We start from the raw sequence: 17,958 nt of genomic DNA, 5'->3' as shown, positions 1-17,958 counted from the left end.
TTTGGATGATGGCACTGCACTCATGGGTAAGAATCATCATGCTTTCCATTTCCTTCTTCTTTGCAGCTACAACATCTTTCAGGAACTTGTTGTATTGAGGAATCAACATGAAAGCATCGATGATGGGCATTGCAACCTGAGCTTCACTCATTTGCTTGTCAAACAAAGCCTTGTACTTCTCTAGCAGCTGCCTCTTGAATCTACCAGGGAATGGTAGTTTGGGTTCATAGGGAGGAGGAACAAAAGAATTCTCACTTGCTGGAGCAAGAACTTCACCATCCTTCACTGTTTTCTTCTCTTCCCCAACCTTTCCTTTACCCTTGGCTTCCACAATCTTCTCCAAGATTTCATCATTGATTTTCTCATCAACAATCACCACTTCATCATCTAAGTTGATGGCCACCTCCTCACCTAGTTTCTCAGCATCCCTGGTGAGGGTTGTAGGAGGTAACTGCTTACCACTCCTAAGGGTGATAGCTTTGGCCTCCTTGGGGTTTTGGTCAGATTTTCCAGGTAGAGATCCTTGCTGGCGAGTCTGGTGAGTGTTCATGGAAGCAAACTGATTCTCTAAATTCTTGACTGTAGAAGCAAGATGTGAGAACTTGTTGTTGAGCTCATTGTAGCTCCCATCAATCTTGGAATGAAGGTTCTTCAACTCATAACCAACATGCTTCTCACTTCTAGTCTGAGACTCCAAGATTTGTTTCAGCAGGGTGTCAGTGCTGCTCTCTTGAGGAGCAGAGGAACCAGATGAGGGGTTTTGATGAGGTTGATAGCTGCCTTGCTGGTTGTTTCGAGGCGGATAACCACTCTGTTGGTTGTTGGGATAGGATTTCTGTTGGTAGTTGTTGTACTGAAAGTTGGGCTCTTTTTTGTACCAGCTACCATTGTTGTTGATGAAACACAGCTCTTCCTGACCTTCCAAACCCTCAACCTCATGGACAACAGGTGGTGTATCTTGGCTTGGGTTACCAACAAAGTGCAGCTGCTCTTGTGTGGCTTTATCAGCAAGGAGGATGTCTATCTTATCCTGTAGAGCTTTCAACTCCTTCCTCGTCTGCTTATCATCTGTTCGACTGCTTCTGTCGTGGTCTCCACTGTAGACTGCATCACTCTTTACCATGTTGTCAACCAGCTCCTCTGCATCTTCCTCAGTTCTCCCCAAGAAGAACCCATTGCTAGCTGTATCCAGTCTGGCCCTGTACTTAGGAAGAGCACCACGGTAGAATGTGCTCAGCAAGCTCTCCTTAGAGAAACCATGGTGTGGGCATTGAGCTTGGTAGCCCTTGAATCTCTCCCAGGCTTCACTGAATCCTTCCAAGTTCTTCTGTTGGAAACTGGAGATCTCATTTCTCAGCTTAGCAGTTCTTGAGGATGAGAAGAATTTCTCCAAGAATGCTCTCTTGCACTCATCCCAAGTGGTGATAGAGTGGCTGGGTAGAGACTTCTCCCACTGACGTGCCTTATCCCCCAAAGAGAAAGGGAATAGCTTGAGCTTTAAGGCATCTTCGGACACACCATTGGTTTTTGACAACCCACAGTAGCTGTCGAACCTATCCAAGTGATCAAATGGGTCCTCCAGAGCCAAGCCATGATACTTGTTGTTCTCGATCACGTTGAGGAGTCCTGACTTGACCTCAAAGTTGTTGGCTGCCACAGCTGGTGCTCGGATTCCGAATCTGTGACCATGTATGTTGGGGCGGTCGTAAGTGCCAATGGGTCGAGCTGCCCGCGGTTGGTGTTCTGCCCCTTGCGGTGGATCTGCCATATCAATATCCAAGTGGGCCTGGTGTTCTTCTTCTCTTCTAGCTCTAGCACACTCCCTCTCAAAAGCTCTGATGTCTGCTACTATTGGAACTAGGTTTGATGGACCCCTGCTCCTCAAGTTCATACACCTGAAAGTGAAAGGTAGGTGAAGAAGAAGAATCAGTAACAAAACAAAATTAAAATGACTTAGTCTCAAGCAAGTGACTAAATCTCAATGTTTAAATCTACTCAGAATTTGGCAACGGCGCCAATTTGATGTTAGGAGTTTTCAAGGCTCCTAAGACAAATGTTGTAGTATAGTGATTGTCGAACCAGTTCTGAGGGATATCAAAGCACTGAGAATGCAAGTACTCACTTAATCTAAGTGCAACCAATGATTTAGATGGGTTTTAAGCTATGACTAAAACTAGAAAGCAATAACAGAATGATACTTTCTTGACTAAGGGAAAAGAGAACTCATGGGCATAGGGATTAGACCTTGGGTGATCAAGTTTCGAACTAAGGATGGACAAATGATCAATCAAACTATCAACCTTAAGCCTAGACACAATTCTAAGCAAGCTCTATGTCTAGATGAATGCTCATTTGCTAACATATCTCAAACATCAAATGTCTTTGGTTGAATAATATGAAAGCAATCATTACTAACAAGTCTATTAGCTATCTTAGCACCTTTAACAACAAATGTCTTTGGCAAAGTATACTAAAAGCCTAGGAGAGTTGTCTCAGGCATTTCATCAAACACCTTTCGGGTGGGAAATGCCTATTGATCAACTTTTGAGTGGCCAACTCAGAAGATGCATTAGAATACTCTACTAGCAAGGAACAAGAATGATCTACACTAAAACATCCTAGAACTAACCTAATCACCCTTAATCTCTCTAACCCATGAATTCAAAAGGTGATTACTCACTAATCTCCATGATTCCTCTTAAACCCATATTGGATTTCAGATTAATCATGTAGAGAAATAGATAAGAAATCAACAAGAACATAAGAACATAACAATCAAAATCCAAGAGATGAACTTCTCAAGAGAATTTTTGTGGTTTTTCTTAAGAACAAAAGATCATCACCCTCTGGTGGCTACCCAAGATGTTTAAAACGTAGCTTTTTGAAAAGTAAAAACGTGCATAATGGAATGACCAAAAGGCCCTTAAGAAATCATAAATTCGCCAAACAAATAGACGCGGAGCGACCTCGGCACGTCGCTGCGAGAGGTCGCTCCCGGGTCGTTTCCTCGCGAGCGACCTGGCTGTGTCGCTCCGAAGACGTCGCTCCCGGCTTGCTCAGAAACCATAGATGCGAGCGACCTTAGGGTGTCGCTCTAGGAGGTCGCTCCCGGCTTGTTCGTCGCTCTCAAATCGACACAACCCGAGCGACCTCTGGGTGTCGCTGCGGTGAGGTCGCTCTAGGAGCTGGAGCGACTTCGCCTTGTCGCTCTAGGAGGTCGCTCCGAAGCGTAGATGGCGAGCGAGTTCATGGCGTCGCTCCGGTAGGTCGCTCCCATGCATTGCTCGTCCAATGATCACTCTAATCACCTCTAATCACCTCCCTTGAGCTCCAAATGTACCCAAATGTCTCCAGGAACTCCATGTGGTACTCCAATACCTAATGGAGACATATGTATGCAAAATGCAACCTAGACATGGCTTAATCCTAATCTATATGATGAAAATGCACATGAATAAATGGATAAAACAATGTGAATATGCAAGATATCAACCCACTACTTTCCCTTGTATATACCATTTCGTTTTTGCATATTAGTTTTCTCTTTTTGGGTATCTCTCTCTTCTTGACAACACAGAGACTGTGTCATTTAAGTTTGGGGGAGGTACCAAGTATTTGATCATGTTTGCTTTGATGCTGTTTCATTGAGTCATGCATTGCATACTTATTTGCATAAAAAAAAATCATTTAGTTTGCATCATTTGCATTTCTAGGAGAGTCTAGAGCATATAGGTTGCATTTACTTGCATTGGGAGCAATGATTTGAAATGCCTTGTAAAGAACATTACTTTGCACCTGGGTAGCTTATGCACCTCTCAAAAAGACTTGTATGGCTCGAGCCTTGAAAACTCTTCCTGAAACTTGTTGATTGCTGAAACTCAACCTTTGAAGCCAACTACAACTTTGTTTGAACTGAACGAACTTAATGCTTTTTGCTTATGGTCCCTTGTGTACTGAGTCATGGATATACACACTTGAGTTGTCACATCCTTTATGCCAATCTTTTTGATAACTCGAGTGGTACACCATTCCCAAAACCCTTCCCTCCTTTTGAGCTTTCATTATTTGATGAGTGAGGCCTTTTTCGGAAAGCCTTACATGTGCATAATGTTGAGAGTATCGGGAACGACAATGCTTGGTCTTCATTTTTGCTAGATTAGGCACTCTATTGTCTAGCTATAGGTGGGGGTGAGTGTTGTGACTATGGTTTGGAAGCAGGAAAAGTTCGAAGGAAAAGAATAGACTCTTTGTGTTTAAATGGATAATCTTATTGGAATTAATAGATAAACGTCTAGCTCGAGTTTATGAAAAGTCTTGGCCCCCGAAAAAAAAGAATATAAAAAAAAAAAAGAGAAAAATAAAAAAAAGGGGGCTAGCAAAGTTGTTTAGAGCTAAGATTTGTTTAGAAGTTGAGAAAACCCTTTATAGATTTCAAAGAAAAAGAGTTTTATGTGCAAAGTATTCTTGGGATCTTTTGGTGAGAGATGGGAGTTGGGTTTGACATTGGGAAGTGATTGTGTAACTTGTACGTTTGGGAAAAGGGTAGAACAATGGAGATTGAGCATATGAGTTGGTCCCTTTCTTAGATATATTATGTGCAATGTCAAGGCTACTTGTTTTGAGAGTAAACCACTTTAAAAGATCATATATCTTGAACCCCTTGACTCACTTGATTAAAAAGCATCCCCTTACCCAAATGATTTGGACCAATTGACCATTTGCAAGAATTCACTTGATGCTATGCTTAATGAACTTGAGAGTTGGCTGATTTGCATGTGTGAATGCATGATGATGAGTGTATGGATGAAAAGAGTTGAGATAGGCCTAGAGAAGCTAGAGTATAATAAGAGAGGGTGTACTAATGCTGAATTTAGATGTTGATTTGAGTGCTTTGTGTGTTTCTTTTGGCTATGAGTTCCCACCTTCAAACCTCTCTCCCTATGAGTTCTAGAAAATTTACTTGAGGAAAAGTAAAAGAATAAGTTTGGGGGAGTTGATATCTTGCATATTTACATTGTTTTATCCATTTATTCATGTGCATTTTCATCATATAGATTAGGATTTAGTCATGCTAGGTTGCATTTTGCATACATATGTCTCTATTAGGTATTGGAGTACCACATGGAGTTCCTGAAGACACTTGGGTGCATTTGGAGCTCAAAGGAGGTGATTAGAGTGATCTTTGGACGAGCACTGCCTGGAGCGACTTCCCGCAGCGACTACATGAAGTCGCTGTGCACCACATCCCAGAGCGACTTTCCCAGAGCGACCGCACGAAGTCGCTCGCGTTTTCACGTCCGGAGACACACAGATTTGACCCTGGAGCGACCTCCCAGAGCGACGTGCCGAAGTCGCTCCCAATGTTCAGAGCGACCTGTTGGAGCGACACACCAAGGTCGCTCGCGTCCTCTCGTTCGGAGACACCAAAATCGAGCATGCTGGAGCGACCTACCAAGGTCGCTCCCAGCCAGAGCGACCTACCAAGGTCGCTTCCAGCCAGAGCGACCAGCCAGAACGACCAGCTCAAGTCGCTCGTGTTTTGACGGAGCGAGACACGAAGAAACGCGTCGGGAGTGACCTCCTGGGAGCGACTATGCTAGGTCGCTCCGCGTGTTTTGCTTGGACGATTTTTATGTTATTTCAGGGGCTTTTTGGTCATTTGTTTTGTAGTTTTACATTGCCTAAACCTAAGTTAAGTACTTTGGAAGCGATGGGAGGCATATAATATCTTTTCTGAAGAACAACTAGTAAAAAAACTTCTTTTGATTCAGATTTCATTGCTTTCATCTTGTGTTCTTGTTGATTTCTTATCTATTTCTCTACATGATTAATCTGAAATCCACCATGGGTTTAAGAGGAATCATGGAGATTAGTGAGTAATCACCTTTTGAATTCATGGGTTAGGGAGATCAAGGGTGATTAGGTTAGTTCTAGGATGTTTTAGTGTAGATCATTCTTGTTCTTTGCTAGTAGAGTATTCATAATGCATCTTCTGAGTTGGCCACCCAAAAGTTGATCAATAGGCATTTCCCACCCAAAAAGTGTTTGATGAAATGCCCGAGACAACTCTCCTAGGCTTTTAGTATACTTTGCCAAAGACATTTGTTGTTAAATGTGCTAAGATAGCTAATAGACTTGTTATTAATGATTGCTTTCACATTATTCAACCAAAGACATTTGATGTTTGAGATATGTTAGCAAATGAGCATTCATCTAGACATAGAGCTTGCTTAGAATTGTGTCTAGGCTTAAGGTCGATAGTTTGATTGATCATTTGCCATCCTTAGTTCGATACTTGATCACCCAAGGTCTAATCCCTATGCCCATGAGTTCTCTTTTCCCTTAGTCAAGAAAGTATCATTCTGTAATTGCTTTCTAGTATTAGTAGTAGTTTAAAACCCATCTAAATCATTGGTTGCACTTAGATTAAGTGAGTACTTGCATTCTCGGTGCTTTGATATCCCTCAGAACTGGTTCGACAATCTTTTATACTACATCATTTGTCTTAAGAGCCTTGAAAACTCCTAACGTCAGAGCATACTGCACTTATTGGGTGAGCTACAGCTTCAGCATTGAAGTATACTCTTGTGTTGATCCAGTGTGAAGGTTTCCTGATCCTTGTACTCCTTCTCAAAGGTTGTATCTGCTACGGTTCTGCTTCATTTCCTTCACTTGACGCCTCTACTTGAGTCTCCGCATCTGATTCTGATTGCATCTCATCTTGATCATGAGCTACTGAGTTCTCTTCAGGTTGAGCTTGTGTAGACTGCTCAACATTTCTACTGCCCCCCTCATGATCATGATGAGTGTTCTCAACACTATCAGCTGCAGTAGATGGTACATTTTCAGGGACAGGTTCCACCCTTGGTAGAGAAGGCATACTGATTCTCATGCTCTCCATTACTCTCCTAAGGTTGTTTGCTCTATCTGAAGCTGATTGAGAAAGATCTCTGAGCTCATCCCAACTCTTTCCATCATAATAGCCTCTGGATTCTACAAACTTCACATCCCTTGATATCAAGACTCTCCTAGTCTCTTGAACAAAGCATTTGTAGCCCTTTTGGTGAGGAGAATAGCCAATAAACACTGCCCTGGTGCTTCTATGCGTCAGCTTATCTCTTTGTTCTCCTGGAATCAAGAAAAAACACAAACACCCAAACACACACATATGCTCTATGGATGGTTTAGTTTTCTTCAGTACCTGATATGGAGATTGATCTTGAAGGATCCTGGTAGGTATCTTATTGATCAAGTAGCAGGCAGTAAGGACAACATCTCCCCAATAGCTTTTGGGCATGCTTGTATGGAACATCATGCTCCTTGCAACCTCCATGAGATGTCTATTTTTCCTCTCAGCTACTCCATTTTGTTGTGGGGTGTATGGACAACTAGTTTGATGGATCATCCCATATTTGGCCAAGTGTTGTTTAAAAGCATTGCTTGTGTATTCTCCTCCATTATCTGATCTCAAAATTTTTATCTTGGCATTGAAATGGTTAGATACATAATTTTCAAAATTTATGAAAGCTTGTAAGACCCTATCTTTAGATTGCATCAGTGTGATCCAAGTATATTTTGATTTTTCATCTATAAAAGTCACAAAATATTTATGATGCTCTCTAGTTAAACATGGGGCAGTCCATACATCAGAGTGAATCAGGTCAAAACAATTTTCATAAATAGTACTTGATCTAGAGAAAACAGATTTGCAATGTTTGCATAAAATACAAGCCTCACAATCACTCTTAAAGGAAATACTAGGCAACATGATGTTTAAAGCTCTAGCATGCCACAATACATCTTTAGGAAAATCAGAAATGAAATTTAAAGCATGGGATAAATCGGCATCAAGCTTAGTATTTTCAAGCAAGTACAAGTCTCCCTTGGTGACACCTTTGCCAAGCAACCTACTAGTTTCAATATCCTGAAAGTAGACATCATTATGAGTGAAAATAACACTGCAATTCAAGTCATTAGTAGCTCTTTTAACTTATAACAAGTTTGAGGTGAAGTTAGGCATATAGAAAGCTTTAGAATCTTAGTTAAACAACCTAAGATCACCTACTCCTTTAGTTGGTACTCTTTCACCATTAGCTATTGTAACATTTCCTAAGGCAGAGACAATGTTTTTAATCAATTTTAAATCACTGATCATGTGGTGACTAGCTCCTGAATCTATAACTAAAGGTTTTGCCAAATTAAATTTAGTTATCGCATTCAAGGAAGTTCCACAAGCAGTAGCATGTAAAGAGGTACCAAGTAAGTTACCAGAGTTATCCTTAAGGAGTTTGATGAGAGTCTCAATATCAGATCTTCTGATGGTCTCATCTTGAGTGTTCCTTAAGGTTGAGCCACTCCTGGAAGCTCCTCCTTTGTTCTCACAAGCTTCATTGGTCTGGCGCATGCTGCCTTGTATAGATGGCTCACCAATATCACCAGAGAAGTTTGCTTTGGCATCATTGTAACCTGTCCTGAACTTCTGTGGCTTGAGATAGGGATGGAGTATCCAGCACTTGTCCTTTCCATGGCCTTTCTTCTTGCAATGATCACAAATCCACACCTTCTTGTCTTCAGCTTTGTAAGAGCTTTTGTTTGTTGCTCCATCAGCTTGGTTTGCAAGCACCAGATCTTTCTTTCCTCCTCCAAAGAGACCAACTGAGCCTTGTTCCTTGTGAATCTCAGAGCATACCTCATCTAGAGAAGGCAGCTCCTTATTCCTTAGGATGTGCTTGATGAGGTCACCATAGTTTGGATGGAGGGTAGCAGCAAAGCAAAGACCTTGTCTTGCTCTCTCCTTTGATTAAGCACATCAGGATCAATAGGTGCTGGCCTGAGCATCTCAAGTTCAGCCCACAAGGATCTGAACTTCCCAAAATGTTCCACACTCCACCAACTCTATCCAGTTGCCTCCACTTGTTTAAATTCGTCCAAGACTTCATGCAAGATATTTAAATCAGTCTCACACATTTCCTTGCTTCAGTTTTCCTGTCCATGATTTCCTGTCCATGATTTCATGTCCATGATTTCCGGTCCATGATCTCCTGTCCAGGATCAATCAGGTTTTTCATATCTTTAGTCTTGCTCTTTATTCTCTTCATGTAAACACCATTACTGCCAAAACCTCTCCATCTTGTTATTATTTCCTTTTGTAAAACCCACCATCACACAAAAATATCCATACAAACCCTAGTCGCAAATTGCTTCTGGTTCTTGCTGGTGTCTAGCTTCGCAGGCGCAAACAAGGCCGACGTAAATTGCTTGAGGAACTTCAAATCTGGAGTTACAGATCCAAATGATTATTTATCGAGTTGGGTATTTGACAACCAGACTGCAGGTTTTATCTGCAAGTTCAGTGGTGTGACTTGCTGGCATATTGATGAGAATAGGGTTTTGAGCATTAAGGTTACTGGCTTTGGTCTCAAAGGAGAGTTTCCTGTTGGGATTAAGCAATGTTCTGTTTTGGTGGGTCTAGAACTTAGTAGAAACAACTTCTCCGGAGTTTTACCAACAAATATAGGCTCCTTGGTTCCATCTCTTACAACTTTGGACCTCTCTGACAACCAACTTTGAACTTGGTTAAATCCCTGTCTCTCTATCAAATATTACCTTTCTGAACGCTCTTATGCTTCAGAAAAACAACTTCACTGGCCCACTTCCTCCCGAGCTAGTGTCGCTTCCTCGTCTCACCAAGTTCTCAGTGGCATTCAATCAACTAACCGGTCCTGTCCCAAATTTCAACTTGAAGTTTGGACGGGAGAACTTTTCTAGTAACGAGGGTTTATGTGGCCAGCCTATGGATCCTTGTGTTGACCCGGAAGAAGATATAATACGGTTAGGGAAGATCGGCGCAGCAGTTGGCGCGGCTTTATTTGCACCGCTAGGTGCGTTCTTAGACTGGTTCGTCTTCAGTGGTAGGAAGAAGAAGCAAGAAGATAGAAGACACCATAGCTGGATTTTCCACATTGGGGATTAAACACACATTTTTCATCAATGTATTAATTATCATTAATCTATGCATCTTAATAACGAGTTATTTAAAATGTATATGCAGCAATATTAGTGAAATGATTATGGGGAGAAAACTAAAATTTATAAAATGGGTTGATCTCCATATGAGCCATGATATAAATCTCATACAACAAATATAACTCTAGTATTATGTTAAAGTTTCTTTTTGTTAACCATATTATCTTCAAGTTGTTTTTACCTTGTTGTTATAACAGAACAAAAGAATCAATTATAGAAACTACCAGATCAAAAACATATGGTTATTATCTTTTATCTACTATAGGAGAAGTACATAAACAAATTTTTATTGTTATATAGTACTATAATCATGCAATATACCAAAGTCTTTATAGCTTTCTAAAAGTAATTAAAAATCTCTAGAAATATACAGTTCATATAATCTGTTAACATCATGCACTGTCCATTGTTGCATTGATTTTTCCTCTTTATCTTCTGTTGGAAAAAAACAATCATTAACCATAAACACGTAAAATCTGCCAACAACCAGAAACTAAACCAACTTATTCAATGTATAAATTGCGAATCAAATTCAAATTCAAGATAATCAGAATCAAAAACTAAGAAACACACAACAACAAAAATGACTAGATCCATCTCTTTGTGTCTCTTCTTCTTCTTATTCATTTCTTGGATTCCTAAGCTAATCACAAGCTACCCTCTCTCCACAAAATCAAGATGGATCGTGGATGAGAAAGGCCAAAGGGTGAAGCTAGCCTGCGTGAACTGGCCGGCGCATCTCCAGCCCGCGGTGGCTGAAGGGCTAAGCAAACAACCATTAGACTCCATCTCCAAGAAGATTGTCTCAATGGGATTTAACTGCGTTAGGCTCACTTGGCCTCTTGATTTGATGACTAATGACACGTTGGCTAGCAATGTTACCGTCAAACAGTCTTTTGAAAGATTGAATCTGCTTGATGATGTTCTTGGCATTCAAACTCACAATCCCAAAATCCTTAACCTTCCCATATTCAATGCATTCCAGGTAAAATATTAGGGTTATAGCATTGGTTTAATTGATACAAAATAAACCGGTGTGTTTCAATTGTGCTGCACGAACCTAGATGTTTGCTAGGTCCGCCTCTGGCTAGCTAGAATTAATTCGAACCAATAAAAAAAATTAACCAAACCAAAGTAAATGAAACATTTTTAATGGAATCCCAACGTAATGGAACTCTCTTTCTATAAATAGTTTATTTTACTTTTATATTGGTATCAGGAAGTGGTCTCGAACCTTGGACAAAACGGAGTAATGGTGATACTAGACAACCACTTGACAACGCCAGGATGGTGTTGCAGCGACAACGACCTCGACGCCTTCTTCGAATACCCTAACTTTGATCCTATCATCTGGACCAAGGGATTGAGCAAGATGGCTTCTCTTTTCCGCAATGTCACTAATGTCGTTGGCATGAGCCTTAGGAACGAACCACGTGGTACCAGAGATTACCCTAACCTCTGGTTCAAGTACGTACGCATTTCAAATTACTAATATTTCATTTAGAATATAACCAAGCATGTAACATATGAAAATATTTGAAATGACTATTTAAAACTATTTATCAAAAATAACATATGTTCGCATACAGATTTAGGTATATGTGTGTTGGACCTTTTGTAGTATTTTCATTATTCACATATATAAACAAGTACATGCATGCATCAATGCATGCATGCGTATTAAAACTGTAAATGGTTACGTGAAGGTACATGCCAAAAGGAGGAGAAGCAGTACACGCAGCAAACCCTGACGTCCTAGTCATCCTCTCCGGCATAGACTACGACACAAACCTCTCTTTCCTCCGTGACCGCTTCTTCAACGTCAGCTTCACCGACAAGCTCGTCTTCGAGCAACATTGGTACAGCTTCTCCGACGGTCGTGACTCGTGGGAAAAGCACAACTCTAACGATTTTTGCGCGAAAATCATCGAGAAAGTCACACATAACGGAGGATTCTTGATCGGGAGAGGCTTTCCTTTGTTCTTGACTGAGTTTGGGGCTAACCTGAGAAGCGGTGACGTTAGCGGAAACCGGTATATGAACTGTTTGGTGGCTTGGGCTGCGGAGAATGATTTGGATTGGGCGGTTTGGGCATTAACCGGAGATTATTATTTGAGAACCGGTCAAAAACATATGGTTGAGACTTTTGGTGTTTTGGCTCCTAATTGGAAAGACGTCGCCAACTCTACTTACCTGCAAAAACTCTCCGGAATTCAACTTCCAGTTACAGGTCAGACTTCTTTTTGAAAGAAAATGGTATAATAATACGATTTTGGAATGAAAACTATAATTATTATTTGATTACCAAAAAAACTATAATTATAGCTCAAAATCGTCAAAAATGAATTGAATCCTATATAGATAGATATATATTTTTTTTTTTGAACTTGTATATAGATAGATATTTGAATCCTATCAATATATAATGATAGATTAAAAGTTATAACTAAATTTTTGAAGATATAATCCTGAATTTGACGAAAAACATTCATAATCCTGAATTTTATTAATTATGTTAATTTTAATTTCTTAAGTTAAGAAACATCCAAATAAATTGTTTAGGTTTCGATCTATATATACCTCTTACGATAATATTTATTTTTGGACTACCAAGATTGTATTCATACATATGCCCCCATAATTATAATATCATTTTCGTACCACGTCTAAGTGCTATTTTGTTCTAAAAATCCCCTAACTGGACTCTGAAAATTTAATTGCGATACAAGTATCGTGTAAGTGCAATATCATGAACCGTGAATATCCAAAAAATGTTGTGAATATGTACTTTTGAGCTAAATATATATATATATATATATATAAATCTTTGTATATATGCAGGGCCCGGTTTACAATCCAAAAAACTTCTCTTCCACCCAACAACCGGCCTTTGCGTCACCAGTAATCTCTCAAACAATTCACCTACACTTCGATTGGAACAATGCCGTAAAGCCGAGCCATCAACCTTTAATCCCAGTGAAGGTATTCTCTGGAGTAACAAAATGTGCGTCGAGGCTCCAGATGCTGTTGGACAGAAAGTGAAGCTTGGAGTTGGCACTAAGTGCTCTAAGTTGGGACAAACCTCAGCTACTCACATGCATTTGTCGTTTAAGACAACAAGTAATGGTTCGTTGCTATGCCTTGATGTGGATGAACGTGACAACAGCATCGTCGCTAACCCTTGCAAGTGTTTGACCATGGATGCTTCTTGTGATCCAGCGAGCCAATGGTTCAAAGTTCTTTAAATTCTTTTTATATGTTTTATTTCGGAGAAAAAAATGCATTTGTAATCAAGACTACGATCGAGCCGGTTTATCATAATAATTTCTCAAATTCAAAATACCTAATGGCAGCTTAATCATCACAATTTCAAATATAGAAAAATAAAAATGACAATGGTAGTTAAAGAAAGGGAAAAAATTATATGAATATGTTACTAAGTTTTGTTATACTTTTTAATATTTAAACTTTTTTGGTACCCAGTTAAATACATGAATTAAATATTTTATACATTTTAATACCTTAAATTTTTAAACTTTTGTTCATTTTTATACTCAAACTTTGCTTATTTTAATTAAAAATATTTTCTAAGTTTCAAACGAAAAGAAAAATATGTAAAATTAAGAGTTTTAAAAAACTCATTTTAATTCAAGTTTGAAAAATGAACGTAGCTAAATTTTGGATAATTTTAAATTATGGAATAAAATTTTGTAGTTTTAATATAAATTTGAATTTTGAAATTTAAAACTAATTTATTTTCATTCAATATTAAGTTTTTTTTACATTTTTAAAACGTTATCCACAATTTAGTTACTTTATTCCTAAAAACTTAAAATAAAATACAAATTTAAAAGATTTTTTATGAATTTTATCCAAACATTCTGTTTATTCATTCATTTTTGCTGTGCATTTACATAAACATTCTTCTTCTTTTTGTGCAACCTCATAAATATAATTTTTTAGCATTGTGTTTCAAACATAGCTCGATTTTGCAGAGCTCTAATGAAGCTTCAGATTGCTGGACTTATTTGCATGTCTTATGACAGAGTGGAGTGGAACTTCTTGGAAGTGTTGATGGAGAAAATGGGGTTCGATCACATTTGGATTACATCCTTCTCAATGGCAACTCTCATGGCTTTATCAGATCTGAACGTAACATTAGACAAGGAGATCCATTGTCTCCCTTTCTATTCATAATATGCGCAGAAGCCTCGGTTAGTAAACTAAACAACTCTGAGGTTTCTGGCAGTCTTAATGGCATCAAACTTGCGGAATCGTGCCCATCAATCCCCCATTTGCTATTCACGGATGATAGTCTCCTGCTCTGTAAAACATCTCAAGAAGAGGCTGCGGAAATCATGAACTGTATCAAGTTGTACGGAGATGCGTCTGGTCAGAGAGTGAACTTCCAGAAGTCTTCTATTATTTTTGGCTCCAAGGTCGAGTTAACAGAGAAGGAGGAGAAAGCTCTTATCTGGGTCTACCAGAATGCTTTAGTGGCTCTAAAAGGAAGCTGTTGAGTTTCATTCGCTAGAAGCTTCAAGGGAGATTAAATGGCTGGTTTGCCAAAGCTTTATCTCGAAGGGGGGGGGGGGGAATAGATCCAGTGCTATGGCTCTTCCAATTGTAGAACCTAAAATCTACACAAGGTATATGATAGTGATCGGGGTTTGATCTAAGGAAGACAAATGATGTAGGCAACGATATCTTTAGAACACAACGATGTTAAATAGTTTCCAGTAGATGAAAATGGACTTTATTGATGAATAAGATCAAATACAATGGATTGAACTAGATCGAGTGATACAAACGAGATCGGTAAAGAAAGAATCTAAAAGTGAAATAGATCCTTTCAAAATCAGTGCTATGGCTCTTCCAATTGTAGAACCTAAAATCTACACAAGGTATTTGATAGTGATCGGGGTTTGATCTAGGGAAGACAAATGATGTAGGCAACGATATCTTTAGAACACAACGATGTTAAATAGTTTTCAGTAGATGAAAATGGACTTTATTGATGAATAAGATCAAATACAATGGATTGAACTAGATCGAGTGATACAAACGAGATCGGTAAAGAAAGAATCTAAAAGTGGAAAGACAACAAGATCGGTGTAAGTGTATAGCTCTCTCTAGGGTATTCAAGGTGTGCTCTTCTGTTTCCATTCCTCTTCCTTTATAGTAAGCTGACTTCGAGACCTCTGTGGTAGCTCCGCGATCTCAGCTTCTTGTTGCACGATCTCCGCGACCTCGGCGACTCCTTCTCGAGCTCGTATCCTTGCTACGGGCTCCGGCCCTTTAAGGCCCATGCCTTTGATCGCGGCCCATTATGGTATTGACCAAAATTGGGTCCAACATTTGTCCCCCAGCCTCTTTTGATTTGATCGAAAAGGAAAAGGAGCGGGTTTCTTTTGACCCTGGTCTTCTCGTTTGATAACCGATATTGCTCGGATTCGGTTTTAATGATCGTTTTCAAAAAAACCGTTCGTTGGCGCATTTTTTTTATTATTTTAATCGGTAATGGCTACTTTAGCCGCCGCTAGGGCATAGGCTAGGTCATAATTTCTTTTCTCGATAGCGATGATAGAGCCGTTAAGGTGGCTTATATATACGTAGAGGATCTTCTTTTTACGTCACCTCCGCTTCTTCTTTCTCGTCTCTTTCTCCTTTGCTCTGAATCTGTCTGTTCTTTTAGCTTAAGATGTGTTCGTCTTTCAATTTCCCTCATCCGACTACTACAGCCGATGATCTTGAGAACCTTTATAATATGTATGGGGTTGACCGTTCCGTCGTCCTCGACTTGGTCGGCACGCATGAGACTCCCGAAGCCGTGAGAGAAGGCTACTACGGAGCCTATCTTTCCTTCTTTCATTCCTGCGGTCTTACCTTCCCGATCCCGGAGCCAATACTCGAGGTCCTGGCGGATCTAGGGTTATCGCTTACCCAGTTACTCCCGAATTTTCTTAGACATCTTGTCGCCTTCTTGGTTAAGGATAGGGAGGAGGGTCTTGCTTTTGGTCTTAGCGAGTTTCGTCAGCTCGTTCTGGTGAAGCAGAATAAGCAGAACCCTGGTACTTTCCTCGTGTCTCCGCGCCCAGGTCGCCACGTCATCGAGGACATCCCTTATCGCGATGAGAAGTGGCCCAAGCAATTTTTTGTTTTCAAGATGGATCGAGCGTGTATGGGTGACTTCGACTTCTCCTAGCTTCCCCGGCGTTGGGCCGAGAATATCGGTTAGCTTTGTTTTGCCTATGTGTTGATGATTTCTTCGTTTGAGGAGTCGAAGACTAAAACTTTAGTTTATTTTCGTTTGATTCAGTTTCTTCTGGAAGCTCTTCAATGTCAGATGAGATCCGCGATCTGATGAGAGTCCTTCGGAGAGGTCGTTCGAACTGGTCTACTTTTGATCGAACTCGGATTCAAACTGCCTTCGCCTTGCCGGCGGGGACCGGCAGAGCTCCTTTGGTCGAGGAGTCTGAAGACGAGGCCGAACACTCCCAGGAGGTCGTAGCGACTTCTTCTGTTCAGACCCTGTCTTCAGATCGACTAACTAGACATCTTGTGAGGAGATCGTCGTTTCGAACTTCTGGGTTTGCATCGAGGGGCCGAGCTTCCGGAAAATCTCCCTTGAACTCGATTCATGATTCCGACGACAAAGATGTTTCAGGAGAGACTCGACTTCCTGTCTCGTTGAGTCCTGGCTCAGAAGACGAGACCGTGGCGGCGACTCGTAAGCGACGTCGGTCATCGGAAGGTGTCTTGCCCGGTCCGTCTCGTCCTATATTTGTTTCTGAGGGAGATGGTTCTTCGTTTGCGGCCCAAAGCGACTTAATTTCCCTCGCTGGTCACATGAGGTCTGCGGGTTGTCGTCTCCCATCTCTCGCTTCCTCAGTCGAGAGGGAAGCCTACGCCAAGGTTTCTGTGGAGAGCTCTAAGGTTCGTTTCACGCCTTCATTCTATTTGAAAAGCTGTTTTGTGGTATCTGCTAATTTTCATTTCTTCTCAGGTGATGGAAGCTTTTAATGAGTATGTCGTGACGATGGAGGATCATGTCGTGGCTTCTCGGAACGACAAGGAAATCGAGAGTATTGGTTTTGAGATCAAGAGGCTTTCGAAAGGGCTCGAAGCCACCAAGCGAGAAGGGAAGAAGGATGCCGAAAAGATCGAAGCTTTGACTGAAGACCGGAGGAGAGTTCATCTGGAGAACAAGACTCTCACGTCCCAGATGGTTGCTCAAAGGGCAAGAATTGCGGCGCTCGAGGTCGAGAGAGATCAGGACATTCGTCGCGCTTCTCGTATTGCTCGTCGCGATATCGCGGCAAAGTATCAGGAAGTTCTTGAGTTTTTGAATTATAGGTGGGCGAGCAAGAAGAAAGAAGTGTCTGCTGAGATCCGGCTACAAGAAGTGACCGCCAACATCAATCTCCTGAACGAGCTTAAGGATGGGGGCCTGACTGTGGATGCGGAGCTTGCACAATTAAAGGGAATGGAAGGAGACTGCGAGGATCTTGTCGCCCTAGCCACCATGCCGGATTGGTCGATCTCCAAGCTCGATTTTCCCCAGGTCTCAGATGATTCGGTGGATCAAGTCGGGGGGTCGTCTGTCCCCGATGATTCTGTTTCTAGTTAGTTTTTTTTGTTTAATATCTTTTTGTTTTTGACGATCTTTGATCTTGATATCTTGAATATCTTTTAATGGATAAACATAATATTTCGGAATATCCCTGTTTCCTTAGCTTTTGAGATTCTTTTTGTTCGGGTTGTTGAGATATGGCAAGGTTCTGATCCCTATAAAGCTTTGGCTTTGCTCTAGGATTCGTCATAGTATCTCATTTAGTTTCGTTTTTGCTCGCTAAAGGAATATGACTTCGAGAAGATCGAACTCTCGTGATTCCGATAGGGTACGAACTCGAACTGGTAGTGCCAATGCGG

At 40.7% G+C, this 17,958-nt stretch overlaps 3 protein-coding genes and 1 non-coding gene across 4 annotated transcripts; all 4 read left to right on the top strand.

Annotated features, from left to right (window-relative positions):
• The first annotated feature begins 1,253 nt into the window (after window positions 1-1,253).
• Window positions 1,254-1,360, top strand: LOC125593552. Its single transcript, XR_007329455.1, has one exon. It is a non-coding gene; the product is annotated as a small nucleolar RNA R71 (small nucleolar RNA).
• An 8,262-nt stretch (window positions 1,361-9,622) lies between these two features.
• On the top strand, window positions 9,623-9,973 carry LOC106433408 (probably inactive leucine-rich repeat receptor-like protein kinase At5g48380). Its single transcript, XM_013874235.1, has one exon. The coding sequence runs from the start codon at window positions 9,623-9,625 to the stop codon at window positions 9,971-9,973; it is 351 nt and encodes a 116-aa protein (XP_013729689.1).
• A 543-nt stretch (window positions 9,974-10,516) lies between these two features.
• Window positions 10,517-13,384, top strand: LOC106433406 (glycosyl hydrolase 5 family protein-like). Its single transcript, XM_048769103.1, has 4 exons — window positions 10,517-11,011; window positions 11,246-11,493; window positions 11,733-12,256; window positions 12,868-13,384. Exons 1-4 carry the CDS (start codon window positions 10,610-10,612, stop codon window positions 13,269-13,271), a joined length of 1,578 nt encoding a protein of 525 aa, XP_048625060.1. The 5' UTR covers window positions 10,517-10,609; the 3' UTR covers window positions 13,272-13,384.
• A 2,343-nt stretch (window positions 13,385-15,727) lies between these two features.
• On the top strand, window positions 15,728-17,656 carry LOC125592763 (uncharacterized protein At3g60930, chloroplastic-like). Its single transcript, XM_048768159.1, has 3 exons — window positions 15,728-16,205; window positions 16,346-16,962; window positions 17,033-17,656. Exons 1-3 carry the CDS (start codon window positions 15,728-15,730, stop codon window positions 17,654-17,656), a joined length of 1,719 nt encoding a protein of 572 aa, XP_048624116.1.
• The last annotated feature ends 302 nt before the right edge of the window (window positions 17,657-17,958 follow it).

The sequence above is a fragment of the Brassica napus genome, chromosome C9, assembly GCF_020379485.1.
Source record: "Brassica napus cultivar Da-Ae chromosome C9, Da-Ae, whole genome shotgun sequence".
NCBI classification, from domain to species: domain Eukaryota; kingdom Viridiplantae; phylum Streptophyta; class Magnoliopsida; order Brassicales; family Brassicaceae; genus Brassica; species Brassica napus.
The sequence above is the reverse complement of the archived record's forward strand: the minus strand, read 5'-3'. Positions and strand labels throughout refer to the sequence as shown.